The following is a 23756-nucleotide window of genomic DNA, read 5'->3' as shown; positions in this document are numbered from 1 at the left end:
ATCAGTCAAAACAGACTGATAAATACACTTTAAAATTCATGTAGATTTCATACCGACATGCCATATTCATATGCAACTTTTGACACAACATCATACAAAACTGACTCTCACCTCACAAACTGAATATCATTGAAAACTTTATTCAAAATATGGACTCAATTTACAATGGCATACATGAGGAGGTGTATGGCAGTTCTGAAGGTATGTCTGCCACCCTCAAAATTTATACACTTCTACTGTATTGCTATTGCAGTGAACTTTACAGCAGAGAAAAAAAGAAAATCCTTGTAAACTACCCATGGATGCATTATACTAACTACGACTAAGGGAAAGACTTTAAACTGGCATCACCCAGTATCAATTTGATAATATACACACTGAAGATACTTTATATAATTGTCCAATTATAATAAACATTGTACAAAGGGTGAAAAATACTATCAGGACAACATACAATAATAATGTACACTTTGAGTTTTAATACTAAAGAAAAAAAGGGGGGAAAAATTGAGTAATTACAGATTTTGAATATTCAAATTAATTGATGCTACTTATAATACAGTTATGTTTCCATAATTCATCTGTTGATGGTGTTATGATGATATTTAGATTGTTCTTTGGTGTTGTTGTTGGTACACACCGGTAAGTTTTATGTATTGTACAGTCTTCGTTAAGTTCATTTTGCACAGTGTGATAAGGGATGAAATTGTGACCTTTGTTTGAGGTCATTTTTTGGTCAGTTTGCTGTGTGATAGTGTTTGACTGTGTCATTTTACTTGTCCTTGCTTTGTGGGGGTTCTCTCACCAAGGCAAGTAGTTTATCCATCTTGGCAATCTCCACTTCTGGACCCCTTGTCTCCACTACTGCTCCCTTCTTTTCCTGCACAAGATTACAAAGAGTAACGATTTATCAAATTGAAGTATTAGAAAAGTTTCCAAAAACTCATAAGTCAGGCATATCGGTAGTAAACAAATTTCAAAACACACTTTGGAAGATTTTGTGTGCAATCCGGTGCTTTGGGAATAAATATCAAGATGGAGCAAGGCTTATAAAGTATGCTTGTTGTAGTGGGGTTGACAGACAAGCATAATAATTCAACTGAACTTGGTGGATGGATCACTGCACTTCTAACATTTGAACTTGAACTTTACATAAATACACCCTAGGAGAATTTCATGCACAAGTAATTGTGGGGAGTTGAAGAAGTAGAGTGGGACAAACAGAACTCCATGCTATCAAAACGAAACGGTATCTTCCATTACCCTTTATGTAGTCGCCAATTGAGGCACAACCCTTATGAAAAGGGAAAGAAATCAAATATGTTCACATACAATTTACAGGTGATACGTAAAATCTTATCGTATGACTGACAATCAAGTACTTTGGTAGAAATCATTCATAATCCTGTTAACATTATCTGTGGCTAAACAGTAAAATCTGGGAAGGACAGAGACTATAAAATATGTTGCCTGTGGTGTTCTTATCATCCCTTCCAGTTGTGATGCTTGTGGAAAGGAATGAGAAGTGCGCCCTCAATGTCCGATCTTTCAGTGTAGGAAGTACACTATTCAATACTTTACAACAAAACAATCCTTGGTTTTTATCTAAAGAGAATGTTAGATTGTGTCATTTTACGTATGGAAAGAGGATATTAAATGTACTGTCAGAGAATTGATGTAATCACAGAATCAGCCTCTTTTGTGACCTGTGTGAGTGATGAATGGTTTCATTGGACAAAAGTAACCACAAAATGTACAATCATGTACTAAGAAGCCATCTGTAGGATGTAGAATGAGTGTGCTGATGTGTGTGTGTGTACATGGTATGTATATGCAAGTATATGTATTTCTGTGCTCAACTTAGCCTGTGACAAACAAGGTAGATCAGTTGTAAGCTTACCTTGGGCACCTTTCTAAGATTAGGAGACAGTTTCATACTAGTAATGTGACCTCTGTTGATAAAAACAAAAAACACGCTTTGTAAGTAATTAGGTCTCATGTATCCCTCATAGATGATCGTTACAACAAAATCTGTTAACAATGTCCTGAAATATCACTCTTATAAATACTGTCTCCAAACTACTATTCAATACAAATGTATCATGCTAAAGGCAACACTACAACCCACAACACCAAAGTAAAGTGTTTTCTGTATGTACTACAATCGTTTATATAACATCCATATCAAGTGTACAAGTCATTTGCTAATTGACCACATTATAAACGAGTGTAGCACATGGAGAAAGTGCTTTACTTCAGGACAGGTGTTACTTGTTGTCCAATACCAATAACAAGTTAGTACCGATGCATATGTACTCAGTTACTAACTTTTCTTATCAACTCTTTCTTCTTCAGACAGGTATATACTTTAATAACTCAACTGTGCTTTATCCTTCAAATACATTTCCAGAAACACCTTAATAAAGTGAATCTGCTTTTAAAGAAGCCAACCTACGGATTTCCATTACTACATTATCTAATATATTGCTATGTTTGCAAAACATCTCCCTTGAATTCTTGGTACCTGCAATAGCTTTTACCTCATGCTAGAGGGTCAAATTAGAATAAGAAGGTCGACTTATTTTCATGCGTGCCTATAGTAATGTATGTGAAGTGCGTGGAGCAGAAGTTATGGTGTCGACCAAGTAATTGAATGATCATTATTTTTATGGTGTGCCTTGGCAGTAATATTCTATTTCAGGTACCAAGAATTTCATGACAGCTCACATTCTTTAGGATTGTAAATCAGCTGGCTAGCATATGTTTAGCTGCTACAGTAGGAGTTGTGTATATTGGTACATCACTGTAAAGGACTTACCTATCATCACCAACCACAACAATTGGATTGTTAGGATTGAATGCTACGTGAGTTAGTTTGGTCTTTTTCTTCTGTACCACAGCTTGTTCACAGATTGGTTCATACTTGTTGATGTTCAAGTCATACACAAAGACCTGCATAGCAAAGTCAAAACAGTACATCTTGAGTTTCTGTGTGCTTTTATTTGGGTGGGAGCAGGGGGGTGGGAAATTCACCCCTACCTTTCAATTACATTCAGCTAATGAGTTTCTACTCACAGAGTCAAAATATTTCTTGGAAGTGACTACAAAATTTTGGGATTCATTTCCAAGAAATATTTGACTCTGTGTGTAGAAATTTCATTACAAAGTATGAACCCACAATCCTTGAACATTCATTTTTACATTCATTTAGTTGTTTCACTTATAGTACTTTCATTGCAGTACATGTGATCTCTTTGAAAAGAATCTATTCATGCCATTCAGAACTGTTGCAGGTAGACCTACCTTTCCATCAGCTGTAACAGCAGCAAACACCGTTGATGAATATGGAGCCCAGGCAACATCTCCAACTGAGCTTCCTAGGTCAAAGGTGAACATGGGGCCTTTCCTGCAAAGATCGGATACATTGTCTAAGTAAAGTGGTGTCAAAGAAAAAGTTCACAAGTAGACACAGACACTATTTTTCTTCACAATCCAAAACACACAATTACTGAATACACAGGTGTTGTTGAAAATGGTGAATCATGCCAAACTGTCCTCTACAAGTGTACAAGCATACAGAAATAGCTTATAATATAATATAATATAATATAATATAATATAATATAATATAATGTAATATAATATAATATAATATAATATAATATAATATAATATAATATAATATAATAAAGTATAATAGCTTTAGACAATACTTCAGTGAAGCTGAAAACAATGTAGATGCTTATTAGGGTAACTCAACTTCAAAAGAAAGTGATCAAAAATGAAGGATACTACCCCGGTAATTAAAGTGTGAGGTTGAAGCAAAAATCATATCAACTTTGTGATAGATGCCATTTTTGATTTGGAAAATTTTTTAAAGGTGTATGTGTATAGGTATAATGAATCATTGAAAGATATATATATATATATATATATATATATATATATATATATATATATATATATATATATATATATATATATATATATATATATATATATATATATATATATATATATATATATATATATATATATATATATATATATATATATATATATATAAAGTAAGAGTGTACACTAACACTCTTGAGACAGTAAAATTAATTTACTATTTGAACTTACGTGTATGTGCTGTCCCAAATTTTGACACTCCAGTCAGCGCTACATGAGATGAAGATCTTGGGATGGAAGTTATTCCATTGGACTTTGTAGACTGCCATGTGATGTGCATCAAAGGTATCTAAAAACTGACTGGAATAGGCTTTGGAACATTTATGAATCTTGCCTTCTTCTGTACCAACTAAGAATAAATAATCTGTTTGCTTGTGGAAATCAAAGCAAGTACCACAACCTGATGGGTGAAATGAGAACAAAATGTCAGTTATCAGGAAATTATTGGTGACTAACAGAGAGAGAAAATGTACTTTGAAGAGCTGATAGAGGAAGATAGCAAAGTCTTATAGGGACAAGTCAACAGGCATGGGGTAAACGGAGGTGTGGTATATACTTGGCTGGTACAGGTATTCAAATACCATACTTGAAACAATAGAAAATCTGCTGGAATCCCTACGTCTCCTCAAAATAAACTTCATGCCTTGACTTCTGACTTTTAAACTATGACTATCACTGAAACTGCAAGCAAATCATTTCGGGAGAAAATGTATTTCAATAACACCACATACACAATATGTAACAAGCAACAAGTGTATTGCTATTATCTTCAGACTCGGCGCTAACCTTTTAAAACTGTGCCAACATGACATATTCAGTTGATTGGGTATTAAAGTCACGTATCACTGGGGTGCTATTTTCAATTTTCACATGATAAAAATAGTGACTGACCTAGCGTTATTATCTGTGTGCCATCAGGTCCTTCCTGTGGGGCTTCATCCATCTTGAGGGTGATAATGTCTGTATGAATCAATTCATTCTGTTGAAAAACAAACACAAAATTAATACAAAAAAGTATAAGTATGAAGTGACAACTTGAAAACTTTGTTTAACTTGTCACAATTAGACATCTTGAAATTATCATAAAAATGTTGTTACAGTCGTACATCACAATGAAATATTTTGGAATAAAAGTTTGTCAGTGATCGTTCTATGAAAGTCCAGTTCATGTACATTTTGTAAGTGCACATTAAGTGTACTAATACTATACCATGCACAAGCCAATATATTGTCTTTGAACAGAAAATATGGATACCCTGGTCATTGTATGTCTCGACAACCCATGTCTATGTCACTGGTTCTGTGGTGCTCGTGATATCAGTCAAAATGTTTTAAATTGTCATTATTTTTCCTGATTTTCCATGAATTATCCTTGAGGAGGTATAATTATAGTATTCCCCAATATTTTTGCTTCATTCAACTGAAAAATACTCGTGACCTAAGGGTTTGTCACTACTCGTCCAGCAACTTGATCCCTTAGGTCACTTGATTTTCCTTGGCTGAACGAAGAAAAAATATTGGAGAATAATATCTAATTATATACTAACATTCATTTCCACACTGTAAGATTTGTTGTTAGTACTTCTGGTAATAGGAAGTCTTACCTTGACTAGTGTCCATGACACAACTCTACCATCAGATGACACTGAGAAGAAGTTCAAGTTGTTGTCAAGGTCATCCTTCTGCCATGCCACCTTGAAATAAGAAAAGCACACAAATTTATGGATAAAGATAATTACCGAAAATACTTTATTTCTAAGATATACACACTGATGACAGTCAACAATCAAAATATGTACTAAATTTATCTAGTGAAATGATAGTGTGGCGATATTGGTACCATTAGGCCAAGTTTTAAAGTATTGAATCTAACAGAAATTATCACATCTGAAATATATGAACACCTTTGTTGGTAGAGAATGTAAGATATGCTATGTTGTTCCTCCCTCAACTGCCTTCGCTTTCTGTTGACAGGAGAAGTCCGATGTGTGAAAGCAACACATCTTACTAGCTACCTTTTGGGCCATTACAGAAGATCTGTTTTATCTTCCTCTGATACTTTTGACATCGTAAGAAACAATATTACCATAATTTTCATTTGTAGCTGACATTCACATCATGGTACCGATAAATTGGACTGTTCCAATATCGCTTTCTTGATGCTTAGATTGTGTACATTGTACATCCTCTTCACTGTTTCCCCTTTTAAAATCTGATGAAATACATAAAGCATATATGTGCTTACCTGCCATACAGGGTCTGTGTGTTTACCAGTCTTAGCTGTACTCCTGTAAAGTGGTTTTTCATTCTTTTCCACCACGTTGTAGACACCAACAGAGCCATCATAGTAACCCACAGCACATAGATAAGGGTGTTCTGGATGTATGTCTAGACACATTAGACCGCTATCTACCGGGTAAATATACTCAGGGAAAGAAGGGTTCTTCAATGTGTAGTAACAAACCATTCCCTGTGCTTGTTTCATAAAGTCATCTGTAAAAGAAACCAATAAGTGTCAGAGGGTAAAGGATGGGTGGTAAATTATTGTATTGTCCTGGATCAAGAAGTGGAATAATTCAAAAGTAAAATGTATGAAATCTACTCATGAACAGTGATGGTTACAATTGGTATATCATATGTAGGTACACAGCATAAAAATAAAATGTGTAAAAAGTTTGTTATTGTACGTACAATAACAACGATTTTACACATTTATTAATCTTTTTGCAATTTATTTGTTACAAACAAGGACTTGACATATGTTGTGTCACATTGATTTTTCAAATAGGAAGCCATTATAAAATTATTTTATAAATTAAATGTCCAAATTAAATATCCAACCTCATCCATATGGCCACTTTAAATATGTAAGTGTGTATCTTTGTAATAGTATAGACGACTGATATTGAAATTACTACTTACATGATCCATGTCCTACAGCAAAAAGATCCTTATACTTCGGATTCCAGCATAATGCAGTAACAGCCAACCTTTTGGCTTTCTCATAACTGAACTTCCAAAGGGGAAGCAGCGTTCCTTCTTGTTCCCGGAATTCATCTGACACATCTTCCCAGTATTTGAAATCTGAAAAAAAAGGTAAATAAGCATGTATATGTAAGACATCAAATATATCTATAAATTTTCATAAATTTTGTTTAAAGTTTTGTGGTTGTCTATTACCCATGTTTGTCTGAAGTGTTTTGTTTGTTTGTTTGTTTGTTTGTTGTCTAACACGTCACAATCGTTAGGTAAGCTCTTATCCATCTCGAGTTCTGACCATCCCATTGAATTTGGTTTATCTGCATGATGCCTGAGTTTGCAGAAAGTCTTTCATATAGAAATTCTGCTCAGAAAATAGTTTCTTTAGCGTCTTCAGTTACTGGTTAGGTTTTTGTAGAGTAGGATTTTCAGGACAAAAGCTACTCTTTAAAAAAATACAAATACCCGGGTAACAGATTTTATCTAAATGTATGCAGGCAGGCTCCTTTAGGTATTATATGAGGGTCTGAATGCTAGCACCAAACACTATCCCTTGGTCATTTTACCTTGTGCAATGTCATCGAAAGTGTTCTGGTTGACCATTCTCTCCATAATCTTAGCAGCTCTAGCTATCCTGGAGATATCGTCTCCCTGAGTTTCAACAGCCGTCAATTTCTTCTTTGTCTTTTCCTCGTCCTTCTTCAACAAAGCTTGTTTCTTTTCCTTGGACTTCTCCTGAAATACATCAAACGATGACAGCATAAGGCACTGGTGTGTATGTGTACGTATTAATACTATGATGCTGAAGAAATGCATCTAAATGGACTATGCACTAGATGATGTTGAATCCAAAATATCTAAAACTGGCTGAAGCAAGAAATATAAATACGCTTAACTGGAAATATTATCACCTCAATATCACACGTCAGTCAGTTCTAGGGATATCTTTGTGTTTGATTGTAGCATGGTCTCAGGGGTTGCTTTCAAGCAGTGCTCATACATATTCAACCCGCTGTGATTATTGCAGGGAATTTGTCTACACCTCATAGTCAAGCACTCACTTGAAATACATGTGTATAATCCATGCGCTTTTCCTTATGTCAAAGAACACAGGGCAACGTTCTTAGGTAACTGTGTTGCCACATGATAAGAATGACAAGTATGTTGTTTACTTTAAAAGGCAAAAGACATCCTTTGTACCCCCCTAGTTATTTTTTAATTTGACACTCAAAGAGTTTCCCCAAAAACGTGAGTAGTAGATATCTATATATATATATGCACTATATATGCACTGCTAACAGCATTGCTCATGCATGTGACATTGTTTTCTTGTGTCATCTACAGTCAGTCCGACTGGTTTTGAATTCCAGACTTGTTCAAATTGACTGATTCAAGCTGTTTGTTGACGGTTGTTGGCGTACATTATTATTTGATGTGTGCTGGCTGTGGGATAAGTACATGTTGCTTCATATAATGATGATGATGATGAAACTTAATATGAAAACTGATTGCCATGATTCCGTAATGTTTATTATCATTATACATATATGGGATTGCATAAAATTTGATGACAACGCTTGTCTGATTCTAGCTGAATATTCATGCACTTGCAACCGCACTAAATAAAAACCAGTATAAATATTAACTACCACACCCAGCTACCATATAATTTTTTGCTTTATTTTTTTTAAAAATATGAGCAATATACTGATTGCATGCGTGCACCCATTTGATAAATTACATACTGTTTTTGTGACTATATATGTTAGTGAGATGTTAAGCTAAAAGATGTAAATACTAATGATTGAATTTTTTTTTACTCTTATGCATAATGCTATGATTTGTACAATGCTATGATTTATTATTAAATTTTCTAAGTTTGCAACTGAAGATGAGTATTGGGGTAAGTATGGAAACAAAATGAAATGTTAGTGATCTATTGTTACAGGGTTATTTTGAAGTGTGTGATTTGAAAAATAATCTAAATAACAATGAATGTTATACAGCACACGTGAATGTAAATAGAGAATCATCCAACCTCCGCCTGCAATCAGGAGTAATCCATTGAGCAACGCCGACATACAGTGCATGCAAATTGAGGGGAGAAAGAAACAAAAAAAAATAGAAAAAAATCACGATAATCAATGCTAACTCGTACTCGAGTATATTCTGATTCAGATTGGAGATCTACAGAGTTGTATAATAATAGTAGTAGTAGTAGCAACTATTTTGTCTTTTAACTACGTGTAGTAGTACCTTGTTTCAAATGTGACAGCAGGGGTTGTATAAATTTAATGTTAGGAGAACAACATGGCTATACCCTGAGATGAGTCAATTTCTGAGGGAGGAACTCAAAGTAGACCATTGTCATTCTGCAATGTGATACTACAGACTGCATATATTTTTTTTCACAAGCTACTATAAACTGGTAGTAGTACTATTGGTTATGGTATTCTTGCAAATTACATGTTCACAGAAAGTTAAACGTATATTCTCTATATCCTTTCCTGTGTGGTAGCAAGCAGGTCACAAATTAGCCACTGTGACCATTATCCACAACAGAATATCATAATTATCATTAAGATTATCATATCGTTCTCAATACTTTTCTTTCTTAGACTTAGGAGAATACCAGGTAGATAAGATGATGGAGGACATCATTCAAATGAACTTTATCATTGCTTTTCTTTATGTGAATGGACATAATACTTGACATGCTAAAGTTGCCCCCCCCCCCCCCCAAAAAAAAAGAAAAAAAAGAAAAAAAGAAAAAAAAAGAAAAAAGAAATTACAGTTAATATTTTGTTGTATTTTTCTCCCCAACACAAATGTTGACAGAGACATGCCTTATCTGGAAGCAAAAACCTGGGTTATCAGTCGGTATTTCTTTTTTATCATTTCAACAGTAAAACATTGTCTGCATATGGATATACTACAAGAAAACAAAAAATTGCAATTTTTTAATTTTTTTTTAAAGCTATTGAATTCATAAAACACTGGTCAAAACTATCTTAAAAATGTTTAAAAAATTGCCCTAAAAAGATTCCCTGGTATTAGTGAAAGTGAATAACAGTTGGTAAACATCACTGTACATGTAATGTAACAACTGGTAATTCATTTTTTTCACATCTTTAAAAAAAAAAAGGAGAAAAGAAATAAATTTGCATCCATTTGAAACAAGGCAAATTGACTACGAGCACACATACTAGTACTCTAGGCGAGACCGTACACTCTACAGAGAGAGAGAACAAAGCATGCTGCTGTAATAGAAATAAAGTGTCATTACATTTTTAATGAATTATCATTTCCATGGTTTTATTTATCTATCAGAGAAAACCTCAAGTGGAAAGAGAGACAGAGAGAGAAAGAGAGAGACAGAGCGCAGAAAGATGAATAACAATATAACAATTCAGGATAAAAGGAATATTAACAACAACACACCAGTGAAAAGTGGACAGTAAAAGAAACATTACACTGGAATAACACAGACCATTTATCATTTTTGTAAGGCAAAGTAAAATATTTTCATATTGAATAGCAAAAATTTCATTTATCAATCTTGTATGGCTTAAAGTCAATTGTCTTCATATTCATTAGCAAAACATGTAATTTCCTTGCAAATGAAAAGTTGGAAACGTCTTTATAGTAAGGTAATCTCTTCACACAGTAAATTTTTTGGTAAAAAAAACTTTGCATTGCATAATGAATGGTACATTTAACTTCGATGATATTTTAGTAACTTTTCTTCCAATTGTCAAAACATGTATATGAACTCTCGATCTCCATCCACATAATCAGTTTTCTAACTTTAAATTTAAATTTAACTTCAATTGTCTTAATTAAATCTGGTCATGATGTGTGCAACTTCAGCATATTGAAAGTACAGAAAGGGTTTTTTTTTTTTTTTACACATTAACAGGATTGGCATGAAAGATGCAAAGGAAAAAATTCACATTCATTTGATAAATGTGTGTGCGTGGAACTACATTATACATAAAGGAAGCTATTTTCATAAAGACTACAATGTGAACACCAAATGGTGGTATGAACAGGGTGATGTGGATGAAATGGAAAGAAAAGGAGATATCATAGAAATGAACACATGAACAGAAACCTTCAAAGCTTCCTGGACCAGTGGAAATGGCAACACCCAAGATACAGGGGGAAAAAGAAAACATCAAGAATATTACGATTAATAACTGAAACAGACATCAATATGTATAACACTGTGGTTTGCTGTATGTCAAAACACATTCAATGTTACTGACAGTCTCGTGAAATGTACACTTATTATAATCTGTATAATTAATAATATGCAAATGAAAACTTTCATCTCTTTTTTAATATATATATGTACAGATTCAAATACATCAATTTTTTTCCCTTTTTTTTTAAATTTCAATTTTTTTTTTTAAATTTCAAAAAGAAGAAAGACACCAAGACAAAAAAACATCCAGCTTCCTTAATTTCACCATACAAGTAAATTTGCATTTATATAAGAATTAATAACAAGATTGGAAACGGGTGTACATTTTACAAACTTTTTTGATTAACATTGACAGCTAACTTTCATAGCTGTAGGACACGATTGGTAATCTTTCAACTTCACTTGGTAAATTTACAAAATTTAGAAACAGTTAAGTATACATTCCATGACTGGAGATATTTGCTACATGTTCATTTCCAGGGTGCACAAAATTAATTAATGCCTGTCGTTTTGTTCTCAATATTGCATACAACTCTTCTCACAGTTACAACTCTATGAATAAGTTACACGATTGGATACTACTAGACTGTATTATAGACACAGCCATACTGTATATATGATAAAAGTTGTATTTAACATGTAGTACTTATACAACTTGATCCATAAACATCAAAACCTGATCTGCAACTCTTTAAAGTATAATACATTAGCCTAGGGGCTTTTTGTAGCAGCATATCAGAAATTATCACATTAAAGAAAGGCAAAAATTGTAACAGCTGACTGCCAAACTTCAATACATGTACTTCATACATCGAGCTGTAAACAGTGAATGACGTTCACTGAGAAGGGTTGTAAGATAGCAATATTTGACATGTACAATGTACTATTGAACCGAAATAAACGCAACATTGAACAACACAGCTACAAAATGAAACAGTTCATATTAACTCAAGCACAACTAGTTAACTGAATTAAAACATGTAGAACTAAATAAAGGGACAGTACCTGTCTTTCAAGATCTTCAACGTATGCATCGTAAATTTCCCACTGTGTAGCGTTAGACGAAAATGTCGCCCTCGGTGGGGGTTCTGTTGCTGTACCACGTTCCTGTTGACAAAAGATTAGGCATGTCTATGAGTGAAAACAATTCTCAAAATACTGTCAATTTTATTCTGGATATCTATTTAATTCTAGCTTTCCTTTCGTCATTCTCAAATCAATCGTGTTAACTTGGTAACGACTATTATACAATTTTTGATTTGACAGTCAGACACCTCATATTCATGTATCATAACAATTGATGCTTTCTCACCACAGTAGTACGCATTACGCATATATCTCTGTTAGTTGTCTGAAAGTAGTACCTTGCCACACATGCTAGGATAGATCTTCTAAACAATGAATCTGTAGGCCACCACCATGTTTACAGTAACACAAGATGAAATTAAAACCTACCCTGTATGGGTTGTTGTATGTTTGTGATGCTCTCTCACTGAAATTAAACTGGTTGGTCAGTTTTTGACCACCAGTTGGTGCGGGTGTTGTGGCTTCTTCTTCTCTTTTCTCACCTGCTTCTTCACCTCCCTAGACAACGAAAGAAATTCAATTGTACACAATCAGTTTCACAATTCTCAATCCAGTGACGCGTATAATATAGTCAAACAAGTGAATGGTGCACGTCATCACTCAATGTACAGTGCAATTTGTGCATTGTGCAACACACTTGGAACTGACGCTTCAGTCCGTCCGCCTGCTACATTTAGTGCCACACAAGTGACAAGAGTGCATGTAAAACTAATGTGCCACTGGACTCGCTGCAACTAATCTACGTAGGACTCAGCTGAACAGCTTATTTTGGTGAAAGAAAACACTTTACTGTCAATTTGTAAAGTTTAAATATTGATTGTAGCTAGTGAGAAAATGACCCTTCTGTGTAGAGGACACTTCAATTGATTTTATTTACAAATCCAGAAAACTTTCTGGTGTCACCATTTATTGTAAATTTATAAGTTCATCAAATGTTTGTTTCAAAATCACTAACAATTTTTTTTTTGTTAGGTCTACAAAAAATAGAGGTTGAAATGTTATAAAAATTATATGTGAACATCTAACATCAGCTATTTTTGACAAGGGGCTGGCACAAGCGTACTCATAGCAAGTTTACTAGAAGATTTGAAATTAAATTTTATGAAATCAATTCTTGCAACGTATTCCAAAGATTTGATTCTTGTGAGTTGTCAAAAGTTTGGTGAGTTTAGTCAGAAGCAGTTTGATGTACAGCGGTAAGTATAACCCAGTGGAAAGAAAGACCCAAAGCACTCCTGTTGATGCAACCATTCCTTGTTAGTCCTTTCAGAGGAAGAAACTCAAGTCACTGATTAGTGTGTGTGATGCTACTTCTACAGAGTGGTAATAATATACCACTCGTTACATTGACAACACCTACTGCATTTATGTAATGAATCTCTCACCTCTGGTGATGTAACCGGTGTCTTTGCCTCCTATTAAAATGATCATTTCAAATGCAAGCAAAAGAAGCAGAGAGATATATGTATGAGACACACAAAGCAATGAAATGGGGTATATGGGGTTTACAACACAGTACATGTAGAACCAAATGAAAAGCGTCCCTATGGTAGCAAACTACAATGAAAAACATCCATACTATAGCAAACATACCGTTACCTTGGCAACTCACAGCTAAAAGCTTTTTTTTTCACAAGTTGTATAACTTTTAACAATTATATGTTAGCGTATACAAAATGTGTTTCAGTTAATATGAGTAAATATGATGCTGTTGATAAATTTACAAATCTTGCACTAATCATCAAATATGATAAGTATTTCAAAATTTGAGCAGACAAAAGGGAAATTTACCATCATTTATATTTCAAGACAAACTCAAGGTACACATCAGAAAATAAAAATTGTTTGATAATTGTGTTGAATTGTATTCCATATTTATTGGGTCGATGAAAACTACAGTATTCAGCAATGGCAGGATTCAGAAAAAACACTGCAGCTTGACATACAATATGTTTGAAGCTTGCAAAAAAGAGTCACACATGGGGGGGGGGGGAAGCACAAACACACAAACGCAAATGACAAAACGTTTTAACAAATGACATCAAAAACACTTGATGATGAAGCAGTGATAGACAATCCTGTTGGAGAATCGCATAATGTGTTCACTTCAACCCTAACAGATTGGATATATCGGTGCTAAACTAGAAGTCATGCAGGTAGACTGCAAAAGACAGCATTGTACAATCTGGGGACAGCTTTAGAATCATGTGATACTGCAAAACTAAACCAAACTCCAGAGGGCTGCAATTCAAGGAAATTACAGCCAGTCCAAGTGTTTCAAGGGATTCAACCAAGCTGTATGGATGGATGTTTGGATTCCGAACACATGCAGGGGTTATCACTTCGACTGTTTGTATCTATGACAACCCACCTCATCTTCCTCACCAAATACTGAATCAGATTCAAACTCGACATCCAACTCATCATCCTCAACCCCCTTCAACCACAGAGGGTGTGAATGAAAGTAATTACAAATAGAATAATGTAGCTATGGTATGAACTAATGATACAAGTACATGATATACATATAAGGCAAATATTACTTATTTCAAATTCTCATTTATCAATACATTATAATACCAGTACAATACATGTAATTATTGAAAATATGAAAATATAGTTTGAGATCAGCAAACTTTTTTTGTATCTTATGAATATAACAAATCTGAATGAAAGTTGAACTATCAAATAGCCTCTGAAACTAATACTTAGGAAATCAGAAATTACATCATTAAAATAATCGTAAAAATCTAAGTCACAAAATCTTTCAAACTCTATTCAACTGAAAGCACCAAATAATGCCATTGGTTCAATAAATGTTGTTATATCTAATACCTGCATTGTGTCATTTACCAATCACATCTAAAAACTGGCAACCGATTACCATATGCAGTCTTACTGAACAAGAACTGTACATTCCCTAAAAACTCACCTCTTTGCCTTCTTCATCTCCTCCTTCTTCTTTCTTTTCCTCTCCAACTTCACTAATAGTTTGTTCACTGACAGCTGCACAAAGATAAGAAAATAGCAGCACATTCAATGATAATTCATTTATACTGTGAATGTTTAATGGTACTGCATCTACGATTTCTATATTTCTTTATGTCCTGTATATAGTAGAATGAAGATGTCAGAAGCTTTTAATTTAAATATCATCAAGTTGATTATTTGTGTATGTGCATGTCTCTGTGTCCATTGAATGATTCTTCAATTTGTTATCAAATTCTTTTCCTGCACTATTTTGCATTCTCACAAGTCAGAGCATATTTTTCTGCTGACGTGATAAAAACTAAATATATCTTCACAGTGCATCTCAAAAGGTGTTATAAAGAGACCTGTGGTTTTCTGCTGATACACTATCTACTGCAAATACCAACTTTTGCATTTTTGTCAGGTAAGTTGTAACCTTTGTAAGTGGAATACATTCAATGTGTTTAGTTTCAGAAGGTAAATATGTTCAATGTGTTTAGTTTCAGAAGGTACTTGTGATTTGTCTGGTATGGGAGAAAGGCATGTGTCAAAAATGACACTCGTATCAGTACAAGAGCTTACATGTGTGTGACACTACATATTAATTATCAAACAAGTCAAATCCAAATCAAAATAGTGTGGAAACAAGATTTCATAGAGATATGCACTGTCAGATACTTGTTAAGCTTGTTTGGTGGATAAAAGATATATTACTATTAAATACTAGGTATACATGTAGAAGCTTGTGAGACAGAAGTGCTGAATTACACACTGTATACTGTTTCTTACATTTCTTGAAGTTCAATCAATCAGGAAAAAAACACATACAACAAACTCAAAAAACATTATAGCATGATCACGCGTGCATGTTTTTAATTTATGCTGTGTGCTATGAGGGGAAATATATGAATTTCATACACTTATAAAGGCTAAAAATCTCCATGGCAAGCCTCTAATAGAAGGGATTGGATAGGTGCATGTCAATGTAATACCTCATATCATGGTCACCACCTATATGAAATGTTTGTGAAATGATATGTCTACATGCAGTGATTCTCACTTTCTCTCCCATTGCATTGTATATAGATTTGGCATGTCACAAGGAATATTGAATGACAATGATTTTGCAGCCTGTTTTTAATTCTTCGAGAATCTTATTCTGAGAACATCCCATGCTTTATTTGAATAACACTGTACTTCCACACAGCTGCAACCTTAGCAGTGTGTTCCAGTGTTCTCCCCAGGTTTTGTTGATAGGATATCGGCTAATTAGCATAAATTAGCATCAATTTACATATAATTATACATTCCCGAAAAAATCAAAGTACATCATAATAAACAAGTAGTACATGTACATGTGGCTAAAGGAAAGTTGAAGGCCAATTTATTACTTCAAAATATTAGCACCAATAAGAAACTCATAAAGCAGTGTTATTGATTATTATTGTTAGGAAAGCTGAAATTATTTAAATCTTAATGTCCGCAGATAAATTAGACTTTCGAAACACGAAAAGTTTGTGTACAGCTACCGGCAGACATCGTGTTAGTCCGAAATCTCGTGATACACGAGACTTACTATACTTCCCTATGGAGGACTTCAAAAACTCGCGATAGTTTGTGACGTCATGGCCGCCATATTGGAAAATCCATGCTTTCATCATAGTCGTACGATGTATCAGTCTACAATGTCAAACTACTAACAAAACGTGTTTTCAGGGTAAAATTGAACATGAAACTGATAATCGGAGATAACCTTGCCACTTTATCGAAAGGTACATTAGTCTGTTCAACTCTTTTCACGACATTGAAGAATACACATGCTGAGTCTTTGGTTCAGACATACTCGGTGTTATTACTGTCACTCATAGAAAATTAACTAGACACTGAATGTCAACTTCATGCGTTTGTCGAACTTTTATACTTTATAGCAAAATGGCACGGCATCGTTTGATTTTATAGTTGTCAAAATCTGTTAGTTCCGACATGCTTCTACGGTCGAACCAACGTTACGGATGGGCCGGTTTTGCCTTTGTTTTACCGAAAGCTGTTGTACCGCAGTGTGAATCACCATTAGCGGGTTTACGCATTTTATTCCTATCGAAAACAATACTGACTGCAATCTTCTGTCTGGTAATGGTAGAGGGTTGAATAGTCGTTTGAATTAATTAGACACTCTTTAGTTTTACTTGCTGCTTATGTGTGAATGATCAATACAAACGTTGTGAAACAACAAAGGCGTCAGCTGACCGATTGACAGATGAACAATATTTACCGAACCCTATTCAATCTGATAGCGTATCGGCGAAAATTAAAGGATATCGGGCCCGATACGCTAAAACCCTCTGCGGAGAACAGTTCATACAACGATGTAAGTAGCAGGATGATTGCATTTCATTATCAAAATTCTGAATAGACTTTAATTATAATTCCCACCATACATATATCACCAATACCTGGTGATTTGTACCCAGTCTTTTACTACATACAAGTGTTCCCGTACACAAGGGAATAATACACTATCGTAGTGTAGTAACTGCGTTGTGAATTGATAGGGATGGTTTGTGAAACCCACTACTAGAAATTACACACCCAATAGCATGCATTAAATGGTTACATTTCAAATTGGGTATACACTATAGAGGAAGCTGCAAACTGTATATAGTCACAACACAACATGCACTGAATCATACAGAACCTACCACTTTTGGAACGGAAGTAAAACCCTTTCAGGTTAAACAAATATGTGGTGTTATTGTTAGTGAAAATTGTGAGAAGACAAAAAAAAAGACAGTTGATAAGATAAGAGAAAGTTATTGGTTTGAAAAGTCAGAGAACAAAGGAGGCTGCCTCTCCTCAAATGTATGGTATATGTAATCTACATGTAAACTGGTTGACGTAATACTTTTTTACTCAGCTGTCACTCAACATTTGAGGTATGCTCCTCCCTTGCACTATGTAAGAATTAAGAGAGTGAAAATAAGTACAAGTGATTGAAGAGAAACATACAAACTTTGATACTACCTATTCAGATATGTGGATATCTAGTCTAGTATAAAGTTACACATTTTTACACATGCATCACACAATGTTCACATGATGTCAAATTTTGACTGACAAAGCATGCATGCAAATAAGTACCCATACGTATTGTAAATATCTTTAAAGTTTGAATTGGGTACATTGTTACTAGAGTTCCACAATTTATCTGCCTCGATCTGGACAAAAACTAAATTGGCTTAGTAATGTTGGTCATATTTCTGAGGGGTTTGGTGTTGTGCGCAACAATTCGACAAAGACATGTCTTTCTGACCAAAGGGTAAAGATGACGTAGCCGTGACAACACAGGGAAGGAATCTGATTATTGTACATATATGGTTAGGAATATTAAACTACTCGGTAATATAACGTCTAATGGGACACAAATCAATGGGCTGAAACATGATAAGCACAAACTGCCTCTGGCTTGGTTGTAGAGTTTGAAGATTTTATCCAATCATATGGTACATGTACATGTATCCTATCAGTATGACTATCTTACCTTCTCCGACTCCAAGCCTTGCTGCTTGTCTCCTGGCTTCATCGGATTCTTTATGTAACATATTACCATCCAATGAAAAATGGATGGCCAACTGATCCACACTGGACGTCTGCTTGAAACATCTTTCCTGCATATCAAATGAAACAACACTAAAGTATTAGTAAATATAACTTTAAATGTACATTTTGTAAATCATAGAAGCGTACGTGTATACATCTTTATACACAAACCATCATTGTAAAATGATATATTTGATTCTTTTTCAACAAGTGAGAATTACCAGTAGAGAGAAAACTTACCTTGAAACTGAATCTGACAATATTCTGTGGAGCATGTGGGTTATTAGCTGTCAGGATGCGAGTAAATTCTTCCTTCAGTTCTAAATCTGATAAATCTAACTGATCATCAGGTTTGACCAGTGTCTTGGGCTAAAAAACAGTTTGAAATAAACAGAATTAGAAATAATTCCAAAAGATTTGATAATATTTTGAATACATAAAGACTATCATGGACGATGAGGAAACATGAATTATTGATACGTGATGAATAAAACATATTCCCATTTTGTGTAAAAAAATGATATATGTGTATGTGAGTACTTTACTTCCTTTCAAATACATGTATAATTGACAACTTTACAAATGTATCTCTCCTACAGCTGTTAACTCTATTTCACATATTACATTCAGCTGCTGGTTTTGGCATCCAAGACTGCCAACTATAGTGTTGTCATCACACAGCATGCATACACCCAGGTACATGGTACATGTACTCGCAGATCCATGCAGTCTCACAAAACAGACATTTGGTCAGTTTGAGGAAAAGGTCGGACAACTTTCCACAAAGTTGTATGTAACAAATGCAAAGCTGGACTGATTGTATGCAATATCTGTTGCAGTAGCTGCATAACAACTGGCACAGTTTGATCTGTCCTCAAGTGTTAGGACTGGCATATGTCTTGTTAATTTTGTACCTGATTTTGAAACCAGGTACACCTCTTGAATATGGATTTCATTTACCATACAAAAACAGTACTACAAGTACTAATCTAAATGCACTCACTACGTGGTAATAACTATGATCTGAGTACTAATATTACTATTAACTACATAAACCTACATTTTACCATCATGTTAGTAAAGTACTAAAGATATAAACACTCTTTAGGGTAAAACTCATCATGCATTGACATTAACACACTCCTATAACAGTTCTGAAAAAAACACCACCACGATACATCAAAACACTTGCAAAGTTTCCAATTCCTGGTTCAATCATACTTACTAGTCATCATCATTCCATAGATTACACAAAAAATAAAAAAATGTGAAGATGCAAACATAATGTGCAGTTTTCAAAATGGTTGCATGTACATTTACAACAAATGTATATGATTATGATAAATCATGCAGTCACATGGGATGTCCAAATTCTCTGTTGAATTGTCATTTCATACTGAACCATATGAATATTATACATATATGTATGTATGCTAAAAAATATATCTAGGACATGACATGCATGTGTTTATAATAAGTTGACTGTACTTGTAAGTATAAATTCCATATAGTAATCGATCAGATATTAGACATTCACATATATTATTTATATCTACATCAGCAAATTAATTTTCAAATAGAATGGTTAAATTCTAGGCACACATTAATACCTACAATAAACTACAAATCTGACTGCTCTTGTAGCCACATGCAACTGATCATTTTAATTAACTGGAACTCGGATTGGAGTATAGTTAAGTACAGTATCACACTTTTGGTTATTAAAAGGGAGATGGTCTGTAACTTGTAAATATTTTTCGTGATTTTTGTTTCCAAATAAAAGGTTACTTATATTTGAACACTCACTATCACTTGTCTAAAACCCAGCAGTTACTGGCAAAACGCCTATCGTATAAAATGCTGTGATACTGTAGTCTAATGTATATAAGAATAAAATGATGTCACTTATTCATGTAGTGTGAGAATACAGTATCACAGCAGTTAATATGGTGGAAGTTTTGCCAGTGACTACATAGTCATTTAACAAGTGACAGTGAAGGGTAAAATATAAGTAACCTTTTATTTGGAAACAAAAATGATGAAAAATACTTACAAGTTGCAGACCATGTCCTTTAATGTTATTTCTATAAACCTCACATGTTTACAGTCAGATTGACAATATATACAAATATATCTATATTTGATAAATGTATTATGTAAAAATGTAAGTTACACTGTTAAAAGTCATCTGACTCACCTGCATCCAATCTTCACCTCCCTGGCCATCTCCAGTTTCTGTCATATCATCATCATCCTGTAGAAAAGATGACACCAAAACTAAATAATTACTTCAGGCAGACATAAATTGGACTTTCCTGAACGTACCTCTATGGGTCATTAAGCTCATCAAAGTGTTTAGGACACCTTGTAATACCTTTGTATGGTACATGTATGTACTGAGATGTGACTTGTGCATGTCACTTATGTATTATGCATTCTCATGCAAAGAAGTTAACTATTGTGTATACCTCTATTTCAAAATAGCTTACGGATTTCAGCACAAGATATACATAGAACAATGAGACGAGCATAATTTTAGATTTTTCAAAAAGTTTCCTACAAATTTAGCTACGATTGTGAAGTTAAGACTAGTTTATTGAAACTGCTGTAGCTTTACTGATTAATATACAAAATGTACATACATATAAGTTAATGTACAAAAGGTGATTCTTTGATAATAATTGTGTTCGGTGGAGGCCTTCATGCATAAATTTGTATTGTTACATATCTACACACATACATGTGTATCATATGTGCAGGTTTGGATTTATGTATTAAAATTAAAACACAATTACGTCTTTATTATGAAAGAAATGTGTGTATGTGTTGATGCCATTCCCCCAAAAATAAAACTCTGTCAATCTTAGAGCCAATCTACATTAATTAAGAAATGGCGCAAATTGCTGAGATTTACATGTACAGTGTCATATTGTCATTTCATATTACTGCAATAGTAAAGACATTTTTAGGCTTATTTATATCATATATTTCAAGGTAATATTGTATCACAAAGTTAGCAAATCTAATATTATATATACACATTTTCATCATGCAAATCTCTCCTGAAAGATCAATATGGAAATAGTAAATAGAGAGTTTATATAGAAGAATGACAGGTGCATGTACATGCATATATTTAACTGTTTCACTGACATTCCCATCCCAGTGAGTATCATAGTAGTAACATGCATAAAGCACATAATGTTATTGCAATGAATGAATCACAAACCTCCTGTTCAAGTTCACTTACTTCCTGACGGCAAATAACAGATTTAGAACAGGTAACAGGTTAATTTCAGGTACACCTTTAACAGTGATGACTGTAATTTTTTATAGCACTATTGAAGACAAATGTACTGCAGTGCAAATGCTCTTTACAGAAAGATTTGTCTGTGGTGGCACGCTACATTTGTAAGTTCCATCTAACTAAAGACTGCAACTACATGTTGTGTAACAACAAGTTTCAAATATTGACATATTAGTCTCTTATCAGTCTCACTGTATAATTACGTGCTCATAGAATAATTATGAACTTGTTAACAACATTCTTATTACATACAAATGAAAGAAATTCATTCATTTCAAATCATAGGCTGGACATTGCTATGATGTATCTGTCATTGTTTTCACAAATACTGAACTTGGAGACATTCACAAATAAGGATCATACGGTTAGTATTCCTTCTGCATCATGTACATGCAGTGACTTTTTTTTCTTCAAAATTGTATGACACTTCTTTCTGGCACAGGATCAAAAAGACTATAGCAACATCATACCAGTAATTGTGAAATAGCAAAATATAATTTTTTTAGTGGATAGAATGAATTAACACATGTTTGAAAAATAATATATTTTTCATTTTTTAGTTGAATTTTGAATTTATTATCAGGACAGGAGTATCACAGAAAAAATTATCTTCATTTATTTGGGAAAGCTAGTATGGTTTCAGTAACTGTGCAACATAAATTCATATATATTTAACAATAAATCTCAAACCACCTCACATCTCCCTCCTACATAACAACCTATCATTGTATCAACAGGTTAACTCTAATGATGTGTCAATTGTTTTGTTTTGCTGTTGTCAACTTCTCATTTGTCCGTTGTGGTGTTTGTTAATACATTTAGAAAATGGCTACTGCAAAATGTATTGGTGGTACACTTGAGGCCTTTGACATCATACATACCCTGATAAACGGTGCTCTTCCTGGTGCCACACTAACTCTGCTGGGTCGACCTCTCTTTGGGTTGGCTTGTAAGCCTCCCGCTTGGCCAGCACCCTACAAAAGTACAAACAAATCAATAAAATAATGTACCACTACAGTAAAGGTTCATTTTAATATATAAAAATGTGTAGAGCTAGATTTATTTGTAATCTAGCTGTAACTTTTAATTTCAATGGGGAAAAATTGACAAAGCAATATGAACATAAGATTCGCATTCAAAACCAAGCATGCTAACTCAGTGACTGTTGCCATGTCGCCCGGTGAGACGATATGTTAGCGAGTGTAATTTCTTTAAAGAATGTTTATTGATTTTTTCCAGCATTTCCAGTTGTGTCATTTCAAAATGACTTTTCACGTTGGTTTGCAAAGAAATGCTTGCCAAAATTATATATTTGCCATTTGCAGATTTCTTGACGAGCTGAAAGAGATGGTATGACATGTATTGATAAAACGCTTGCTAACGAATCTTTCTCGTGCATATCACCGTGTGTTGACATGTACACAATGTGATACAATTTTGACAGAAACAGCATAATTGAAAAATCAGTGAACAACATACCTGCTTTCCTTTGCCAGGACCCTTTGGCGGCATATTGCTCTATTTTAAATTGCTAAACTAGATTTTTTTCAAAGGAGATTTTCGATACGACCGCCGTGGAGATTGAGTTTGAACTCGTCGCTGCGTAGTTGTTGTTAGGGGTACCACGCATGCGCTTACATAACCTTCATTCGAAAA

The 23756-nt window shown here is 34.0% G+C and overlaps 1 protein-coding gene across 2 annotated transcripts; it reads right to left on the bottom strand.

Moving 5' to 3' along the window:
• Positions 1-129: 129 nt before the first annotated feature.
• On the bottom strand, positions 130-23719 carry LOC144443238 (dynein intermediate chain 2, ciliary-like). 2 transcript variants are annotated; one of them, XM_078132658.1, is made up of 19 exons: positions 23580-23719; positions 22982-23074; positions 20991-21047; positions 19034-19162; positions 18735-18861; positions 15159-15232; positions 13612-13641; positions 12596-12724; positions 12146-12247; positions 7500-7668; positions 6877-7038; positions 6200-6447; positions 5559-5648; positions 4846-4933; positions 4126-4354; positions 3304-3406; positions 2819-2952; positions 1901-1952; positions 130-880 (listed from the first exon to the last, which is right to left on the bottom strand). In XM_078132658.1, the coding sequence occupies exons 1-19, from the start codon at positions 23610-23612 to the stop codon at positions 773-775; spliced, it is 2157 nt and encodes a 718-aa protein (XP_077988784.1). In that variant the 5' UTR covers positions 23613-23719; the 3' UTR covers positions 130-772. The 2 variants fall into 2 exon arrangements, with proteins under 2 accessions (XP_077988784.1, XP_077988785.1); XM_078132659.1 differs by lacking the exon at positions 13612-13641 and having other exon boundaries at positions 131-880.
• Between the last annotated feature and the right edge of the window lie 37 nt (positions 23720-23756).

Source organism: Glandiceps talaboti, chromosome 12 (assembly GCF_964340395.1).
Source record: "Glandiceps talaboti chromosome 12, keGlaTala1.1, whole genome shotgun sequence".
Lineage (NCBI taxonomy): Eukaryota > Metazoa > Hemichordata > Enteropneusta > Spengelidae > Glandiceps > Glandiceps talaboti.
The sequence above is the reverse complement of the archived record's forward strand: the minus strand, read 5'-3'. Positions and strand labels throughout refer to the sequence as shown.